General features: G+C 36.2%; 1 protein-coding gene across 4 annotated transcripts in view; it reads right to left on the bottom strand.

Annotated features, from left to right (window-relative positions):
* Positions 1-910: 910 nt before the first annotated feature.
* The window catches only part of PDCD6IP (programmed cell death 6 interacting protein), a 30,355-nt gene continuing 21,646 nt past the window's right edge, over positions 911-9,619 (bottom strand). For all 4 annotated transcript variants that reach the window (XM_014887638.2, XM_014887640.2, XM_088166718.1 and 1 more), the window contains exons 13-18: positions 8,724-8,972; positions 7,290-7,424; positions 6,302-6,396; positions 4,857-4,989; positions 4,306-4,499; positions 911-3,450 (exon numbers count right to left, since the gene is read on the bottom strand). In XM_014887638.2, coding sequence (XP_014743124.1) covers positions 3,282-3,450; positions 4,306-4,499; positions 4,857-4,989; positions 6,302-6,396; positions 7,290-7,424; positions 8,724-8,972 — 975 coding nt within the window. In that variant the 3' untranslated portion in view covers positions 911-3,281. The remainder of the gene's footprint in view (positions 3,451-4,305; positions 4,500-4,856; positions 4,990-6,301; positions 6,397-7,289; positions 7,425-8,723; positions 8,973-9,619) is intronic.

The following is a 9,619-nucleotide window of genomic DNA, read 5'->3' as shown; positions in this document are numbered from 1 at the left end:
TCCAAAGGATTTTCTTGTGATTTTCCGCTACCTGACAATGGGTGAGGTTGTTGCAGTACATCAAGGTTCAAATATTGCCTCAAGGTACTCTGAAATAGCAAAGGACTCCATTCAGTCTAATTCAAATTAAATCTCACAAATCAGCTCTAAAAGCACTCAAAACAATGGGACGATATTAAAAAAATCACCATTAGCTGGCAGTGTCACATTAGTGGTCAGAAAAGAAGGCACTTTTTCCATATGGCCTGAAACCATGTTAACAAAGGAAAAAAAAAATGAGGAAAGACCAGTTATCCCTGCAACAGTTTGGTATTTAACTGATCTGTTATTAGCTTGCTTCCTAAAACTTGCTTTTCTCACTAATTGCATTGAAAGCTTTTATGGAAGATGAAATAAATGCTTGACTTCAAAGTCTTTGAAAGGACATGGTTGTAAACTTTTCCCTCCATATGGCAATTGGAACAAGCATGGCATTATAAAGCCTTTAAAAAAAATTAAAATAAATTGACTTCTTGACTGGCCAAGGGGACAGTTTATCTGCCCTTATTAGCTGCCCTTATAACTCCTTTTCTTGCTACCTATGCTTTAATACCCATGATGCTGGGAGTCTCATGTAACCCAGCCTGAACACCAGTTCACAAAAAAAACTTGGAATACAAGTTTCTGAAGGCACAGAACCATTAAATGAACCTTAATCATTTCCTCCTCATATAAACAGAGGGAAATACACTCCACTAGCTTTGGAAATAAACACAACTACCAGGATCTGAACATGGCTGTTATTACAGAGCAGCTGTAACTGATACACCTTCACCACAGCACAAACATCATGGGAGCCCATTACTTGTTTCCATTCTTTCCAAAATAACACTTGTCTGAACCCAAAGGACTCAAGAGAAACACCATGAAATCAGGTTTTCTAACTGATTTTTTTAATAAACTATAGAAGAACAAGGTAACATTTCAACCAAAGTCATGACAACTGCATGCTTAAAAGCAGATACATAACATGTCTCTGGATTTTTCTGTTCTCTTTAGCAAAAAAAAAAAGGAGAAAAAATGAACATAATGCATACATTTCTACACATATTCAAATAATAGACTAAAGCAAGCAGAAACACAACTGGAAAAATGTTTTGACAGTAATTCCAGATCTATGAAATTTTAAAAAGGAAATTTCAGTTCTAAGGATCTTTATGCTGGAACAAATTACTTTTTTTATACAGCATGAAAGTAAGTTTTATCAATTGAGGCATTAGAAACAAAACACAACAGCTCAGATGCATCTAATGTGTGAAGTGAAGATCCTACAGTCCATGGCATACTAAAAATTTAGAATTTAAAAGGTTGCATTAGACTTGCACTTGCTTACATTGACACAGTGAAATTACTGGAAAACTACTGTTTTTCCAGTTAGAACAAAATCAGGTTCTGATTGCTGTTTCCAGTTATCTTCCTAGCTTTTTCTCATTGTCCTTGCTTGCCTCATGTCTTCTCATCAAGGAAAAAAATGGAGAGGTTTCTGTGCCATCCCATTCAGCAATGTTTACAAAGAAATGTAAAGCGCCTGTCTTTGTGCAGCAGTTTCATCTACTGTGCTGTATTCCCTTACTCCATCATGTTCCTCACATCACTGAGCTTCTACAGATTAATAAATTTGTTTAGAATTACATACTCAATAAGTTCTATAAGGGGTGCTTATTTCTACCTTTTGTTCCACATTTTCTGTGGTGGTTAGTGATTAGTATCAAAGACAAGGAGTCTCTACAAGGTAATCGGGATGATCGCACAGCAAAAGGAACTTGAGACAGAAAAAAAGGAGCTCATATGAATACAAATGCTGCTTTCTTTATGAGGAAGAATATTCATGATCCAGTGAGGTTTCCACTCAGATGCTACAATAACTGGTACCCCTAAACACCTACACTAAAATATACCTCAATATCTTAATCAGGCACTTTAATAGAAGAACAAAGGAGTAACTTTTAGCAACACAGGTACTGTGACAGTTATTCTGTAAGGCCAGAACACCTTGTATGAAGCATTCAGAAAATTAACTGTCCTATAGAACCAACTCTTTTCAAGGGCTAAATGAGTGTCCCTCATAAGACAAGCCTGTTAGAAAAAGGAAAGGCTGAAAAACGGTTAGCAAATATTTGGTAGAAGCCATTAACCCCAAACTTAGATTCTTCACTATCTTATGTAAAATGCAGTGCAAGGTTATTTATCCCTTGAGATGATGGATCCAAAAGCAAACATTCAATGTGCTTTAATTTACAAGATCTCCTTTCCCCCCCCAACCCCCAAAAAAGTTTTTCCACTGATAACAAGCTCCCTGAGGGAATACATAAAGTTTTTCAAGGGAAAAAAAGCAATAATTTAAAAAATAAACTGCAAAGCTCCAGCAATCTACAGTTGCCCTATTTTGAGTGATAACACATTTCCCACCACCACTTCTTTGTAAAACAAAGTTAGAACTCACTGGTCCTGTAAGACCTGTGACCTCCCTTCTTTTACATAGTATCCTGCACATGACAGTAACCATTCCTTAAAAATTGTAATAAATGTATTTCAGTCCAATACACTTCAAAGTTATAAGAAAACTCTACCTGTAAGGTTTCCACCTACCAACACTTAAACGGTTATTATAGATTCTGTCACAAAAATACAGAATCAAGGAAAAGAGGTGGAAATTCACTTGTAAGGCCTTGAGAACTTCTTTATGTTATGAAAGTCAAAGGACAAATGAAACAATCTACAAACACACAAAACACGTTTTTTTGATAATGAGAATGCCAAGTGTTTAAACGGTTCTTATGTAATTTATTTCTTTTTACTGATGATTTACAAGGCCTTGATTATTAAGACAAAATAGCATATTTTAACTAAACTAAAAAAAAAAAATACAAACCAACAGAGTATAGCAGGAAATGCTGTAGAATATATCACATCCAGTGCACACACAGCTTGTTCTCACCTGAACCTATTTGTTACTTACAGGATTTTTGCACACAAATATTTTGGTCTAACCAAAATGTAGTGTACTGCTTCAGACCGCTGAATTAGACTCAAATTCTGGCATTACTCTATGGTCTAAACCACTGCAGTAGATCTTTCAAAGAGTTTAGTGTCATAAAAACTGATCTAGACATTTCAGAGCAGTTAACAAGAGACAGGAGTTATAGCTGCATACAGCTCAGTATGGTATACACTAACAGAAGCTAGAAGTTTTAGCATACTTATTGCCAAATTTTAATAAGCAGGGCTTTTTTGCAGAGACATTATTGCTGATGGTAATAAGGCTGTTGAGGAAAAGGGTATCCAGGTTGTTGAGGTGGCGGATATGGTGGTTGTCCAGGAGTTTGATACACAGGTGAGGGTGCATATGGCAGATTATACTGACCATACATGTATGGATTATAGCCCATTGGAATTGGCATCTGGCAATACCTGTGTAAGGGGGGAAAAAAGGAGCATACCTGAGTTGAAAAACACTGAAAATGGTAATTTGCAAAAACAATTCATTAATAGATACAAACACACATGCAATCTCCATAAACCCTTTCCTTTCATCTTCCTTCAAGTGCAGCAGGAAATACGGTAACTTTCAAGGAGCAAACATGAAAACTACTACAAGTGTGTGGAACAGAAATGCAGAGAAAAGGTGGAGTAAAGGCAAGTTGCTGGAACTAGAACTGACCTAAACTGATTCTCAAATGTTTAATAACACTGTGCATATTTCAATATTTGTTGAGCCTGCTATCTAAGAAGAGCACGGCTACCTTCAATTCCTTGTGATGACACCAGGAAGACAGGGAAAAAGCATCAGAAGAAAGCACACTACTCAACTAGAATTTCATCTGTATTTTTCATTATCTTAGTATCATACTAAAGATTTGAAAAATGAGATATGCCAACAGTTTTGAAATAAACACCACTAAATTATAATGCAAGTGTTGACAATAATCAACAAACTATGGTTAAGGAAATGCAGTCCTATTTTCCTTCTTTAAAGAAGACAAACTGTAAACACTTAAAATGAACTTTCCCACAAAAGGCAGAAGCAAACGATTCCTACGGGAGTTACGTGATTAAAACTAACAAAAAACAAAAAAAAAAAACCAACCCAAACGAACAAAAAACCCCCAACCAACCAAAAAGCTAACAAAAAATAAAACCCCTTGCCTTGAACAGCAAATACATCTTCAGCTTTAACAAAAACTGATGTTAAAATGTCATACACAAGAAAAAGTGCTTTTAAGTAACAGGATAACAAAAACCTGCTTAAGCTCTCTCGTAACTTACCCTGGGTAACCGGGATAAGTTGGGTAAGGTGGTCCCTGTGCCTGTGAAGATGCAGTGCTTGCTGCAGGTGCACTGGCTCCTGGAGCAGCAACAGGAGCTGCAGCTGTCCCAGAAGGAGCTAATGCAGAAGAGGAACTGCTTGCTGCAGAAATCACTGGTGGTGGTGGCCGTGCTGGTGGCTGTGGTTTAGTCCCCTAGCAAGTGAAAGTGAATTAAGCTTAATTGAAGTCTTGGAATCAAAAGCTCTGGTAATACGATTAACTGATTTTTATTTTCATTTTAAACAGACATTCTATATTTCATCTACACAGATAATGCAAAGAATCTAAAAGGCAGTAAGCTTTTAATTTCAAATCTAAAAATTATGAACATGAATAGTACATAACACACCTCTCTGCAAAGCCTTAAGATTTTGCCCTCTATTCCACTTCAACACATTTCCAACTACACCAGTATATTAAGGAGTGATACACATAAATTACAGATCACTTCAGAGTTGTCAAGTACGGCCCCAGTATTTTCAACCCACTAATTCTGTATCATGTATTTACCACCATGGTTCTTGGGGCTGGAGTGGGAGCGGGTGATGCCACTTGCTTACTTCCTGCTGCTGGCATGGTCTGATACATAGGTAGCGGAATGGAGGGAGCACTGGGCTCCCTAGCAATGCTTTGCTGCAAATCTCTATTAAAAACCAAAGAGCAAACATGCAGCTTAGTTTAAGAATCATTTGTTATACATTGCAGCAAGTTAAGCCAAAAATATGCAGTAAACTAAGTCTAATATTTAAAGCATGATCACTGAGCTAACTCAAACTAAATTTGGAGTCCAAATCACTTCCATGGAAACCATCCTCTAAGTCAACTCTCTGATTAACTGCTATATTTATTTTCTAATAATGTCTTTATGTTTTAACTCAGTATAGTATAGGTCACAACATTAGCCAAAACAGTAAAAGAGCACAGTAAGACTCAGCAGAATGTTCTATCAACACTAACCCTACAGTCTTAACACTGAACATAAACATAGTAGACATGTGAGGTATTCAGACATCTGCCTTGGTTAGGTAGCCTAACAGCTTCCAAACTACATGAATGTAGGAAGCCAAATAAAGGCAGAAGGAGCTGTAACTCAACCTTTGTTTACAAGCACAGAGCCCAGATGAAAAGAACAATTCTACACAGGATCAAGTTAGGAAAGGTAAAAATTGAGGGTTGAGCAACCCATTTCTAAGATGGCAAGTACACAGAACAACTGCAGTTTCACCAACCAAAATTCCAGTAACAAGAAGTCCTTTCTTATAAAAGTGCTCTTTGCTAAAGAACACTGATTAAATGGCAAACCTTTCCAGTTATGCTTTCCTCTTAAGAGAAGAGTGTAAAAATCATATCTGAAACATACTATACTGGGTTTGATCTCATGTAGGGGACAATGACAACATCAAACACTCTTCCGCACGTGAAGGATCACATCTGCTTCTTTCCCCAGCATTGTAAGCAAGCCACATATCTAAGCAATGATAAAGTATGAGACTACAGCAGACTACAGAGCGGAAGTAGAATACTGATGCTTTCCCCCATCACACTGAACACATGGAAGGAAGTTGTATGATGAAGCATCTAATTTCTCAAACTAAATTGACAGCAGGAGCAGGGTGTAGAAATCATAAGTTCCTCAAAGGAAAGAATAAAATAAAATTAGTAACAAATGCATGCCAAAAAGAATGAGAGTGAAATCATAACATGAAACAGATTCATGCTGAACTGCACATAGGAACAGTACAGCAGACTTCAAAGTAGACTTTTCCATTTATTTCTCCTATCACATTCCTAAGAGAGAGGAAAGTAGAACTAGGTTTAAAGAAGTAACAGGCTCAGCACATCTGTTCTTCCTTTCTCATTTCATCAAGTGCCATAATAAACATGTCCCCAAAGATAAATTTCTAATAAATACTTTAATGTTTCCGCAATGCTTACACAAAACATCGAAATCTTACTTGAGCAGTTCATCTCTTTCAGTCTTGCGAGCAAAGATAATGTCACTGCACTTGTTCTGGAATTTCAGCAGGATTTCTGTCAGCTCATTGTAAAACTAGTAAAGAAAAGTAAAAATACAATATGCTCAATTAGTACTTTCACACTCCAGGCTGGCATACTTCTACATATTGATCCACATATAGGCCTTGTTCTATTGCCCAGTGCCTTGTACACTGTACAAACGCATTGTACAGTGCCCAGAACCTGCCATTCCAATAAAGTTTACTAGTACATTCTATTACACTTTTCAAAACTAAAATTAGTTAGCTGTTGTTGCCATTCCTGTAATATCATAGAATTTTGTGGGGATTTGTGTGTGTGTGTATGTAAATATAAAAATAGTTTAGGATAACTAAAAAAATTGTATTAAAACCAGAGCAAAACTAGATCACTTCTGGTGATGAGCTATTTATTTTTGTAATGGATAATTATTTATTTTTAATATTATTGCTCTCAGGTATTTCATTTGTATAGACATCTCAGAGGCTGAGTTTTTTCCATCTCAGGAGTTATCAATAAACCAGCAAAAAATACTTACTACAGAAGCTGTAAGACACCTTCCAGAAACCCAGATCAAAGCAAGCAAGCTAAGCTCTCCTTATTATTTCCCATGTATGCAGTAACAACATTTAAAACACCAATTTTATAAGATGATTAAATACCATGGGAGAACAGATGAAAGAATTTCTCAGATAAAATGGCTCATCTGGGTGCTTCAGCATCATTTACTCAGCTGCAATTAACAGCTTATTTTTCATATAGGAACAAAGAAGCATTTCACAGCTCTTGAAATAATCAAAATTCAAGCAACCCACTGTCCTCGCTTCAGCAGTAAAATCCTCAAAAATGCACCTGTCAGCTACCAACATCCCTAAAGTTTATGATGATTTTTGATTCACATTTCATTGTACACATTAAAAAAAAGTAATTTAAATCCCTTTAACATACCTTTGTGCCTTCTTTTAAATTAGCTACAAGTTCCACAAAGTTGTCATTCGCTACAGCTAAGTTCTTCAAGACTTCTTCTCTTAAATTAGATTCGTTGTTTGATTGTTTCATCTTCGAAAAGTCATGATGCACATTCTTGAAAGAACAGAACAAATAAACAGTGCAAATAATGCAAGCTAGTTCCATGTAAGATTTTGTACGTTTTGTTTTCTTTTTCCTCTTACTCATTGCTTCTGTTTTCCCCAACACCTGCTTCTCCTCATCTCCCATCCACACTGGACCTCCATACTTACTACTACCTGCCAAGCATAGTGACTATTACAACATATATTTCAGAACCCTACATATGTTAACTCACTGGCCGTAGGTATCACCAGTTAATTACCTGTATTGTTGTGGGTTGCCTTTAATAATTCTCAAGCTCATCCTGCAGACTGTCTTTCCAAGGCTATACTAATTAGGTTCTCTCCAGTACTAACTTCCATTGATATTCATAAAATCATACTGAAAATCAGTATTTTTCAGAAGCATTACTTGGAATTTGGTTGATATTGGCAAGCTATTAAAAGGACAGGGAAGAGGAAAACTTACAGAAAGATTACCTATTTATGCCTCATTTTTTTCAGGAAAATAAACAAGCAAACTTAAAAAGACTGTTTCAATTGCCAGAAGCCAACAAACTTGAACTCCAGGACATTCAAACATTAAAGTAATACCCATCAAGATTTTTAAAATATGTTGTGCTAAAAAATATCCAAAAATGAAATCATTGCTAAATATGGTGTATATGGTCATTTAAGAAATTTTTTTCCCTATTGGAAAAAGTCTCCATCATTACTCAAGTCTTTTCTCCAAGCACTAAGACTTCCTCTTTTGCCAGATGTTTCAGGTACCTGCCTCTGATAAATTAAGATTGAATTTATAAATAAACTTGGGGAAATGCTATTAAGTTTTACTTCAGTGAGCTCTGCACATACTGGAAGTCAAGCATATAGTGTAAAGAGCAATTAGGAATAAACCAAGCTGTACTTCAGAGATCCAAAATGTCTCCTAGTAGGCAGTAAGGACAATTCTCCAGTAATCCCAGGCAGAATTAAAATGGAGTGAGGGGAGAAAACAAAACAAACCCAACAACTTTTTAACACACCCCTTAAGCTTTTATCAAGGACAAAATCATCTTCAGAATCGTGACAAGAAAAGGTCCAAGAGAATTTACACTGGAGCTGCAGTGCTGCTAAACATTCCCATTTCTTTCTAGTGAATACAAATCTATGCATTTTTCAGTGATTGTGGCATAAAGGAGTATCAACTGACATATGACAGAATAAAAAGCAAAGCAGATTAGAAAGCAAAGTGAGACTTCTAAAGTACTAGACAGGTAGAAGCATCATTGTTCTTAGTTTAAGAGAAAGGAAAACATGCAAAGTGTTGTACCTGAATGTTTTTGAGAAGTTCTTCCTGTTTTTTTATGGACTCCTGCACTTTCTGTGTGTAACTTCCGTAAATTCTGTCCAACTCAGTCACAGAGATAACCTCCTCATTTATAGCACCATCCTGCGCAAGTGCAGTCAGGAATTTGCTTGTCATGTCAAAATTTACAGATTTCAGGTCATTTTCCAGTTGTTCTCTCTCCTTCTTAACTTCATCCAGATTGGCCAGCAAAGTTCTTAAGACATTAACAACCTAGGCAATATAAATGTCCTAAGTCAGCAGGTTTAGAGGAACTATTGGGGAAGTATAACCTATTAATAACTTGTTGTTTCCATCTTGCACTCCTCACAGATGCTGGCAATATTTCTGCATGAGTATTTGTTTATGAATGTGTTTAAGGTGAGAAACCAGGAAAAATGTGACCAAACAAAAGATTTTCAAGCATTTCTCAATCTATATTCTCTTCTGCAGGTTTGCTTTTGCTAATAAGACTGAATTACTGCAAAACGTTTGGGTTTTTTTAGTTGATCAGATACGTTCCAATAGGATATTCTAAGATGGCAGCAAAAATCACTGACTTCAAATCATTACTATGAGAAAAAGAATATTGCTGTAGATGAGCCATTAACTTCTTGGAAAGAAAATTGGTACAATTGCCTAATATTTTAAAATACCGAGCCATGTCTTATGTTGCTCCAAGAACCCAAGCACCACATCCCACTTCCCCACGTAACAAAAATATTCATTGCTCCTTTTATAATAATCAACGAGTCTTGCAGTCCATGGTGATTGACTTTGTTCACATAAAATGTAACAAACTATTCTCAATATTTCAGACATGAAGACAACTTTTTTCCAAAAGTTAGTTACCTCATCTATCAACTGAGACAGAAACAAGA

Source organism: Sturnus vulgaris, chromosome 1 (assembly GCF_052056855.1).
Source record: "Sturnus vulgaris isolate bStuVul1 chromosome 1, bStuVul1.hap1, whole genome shotgun sequence".
NCBI classification, from domain to species: Eukaryota; Metazoa; Chordata; class Aves; order Passeriformes; family Sturnidae; genus Sturnus; species Sturnus vulgaris.
This window is presented reverse-complemented; position numbering and strand designations above follow the sequence as displayed.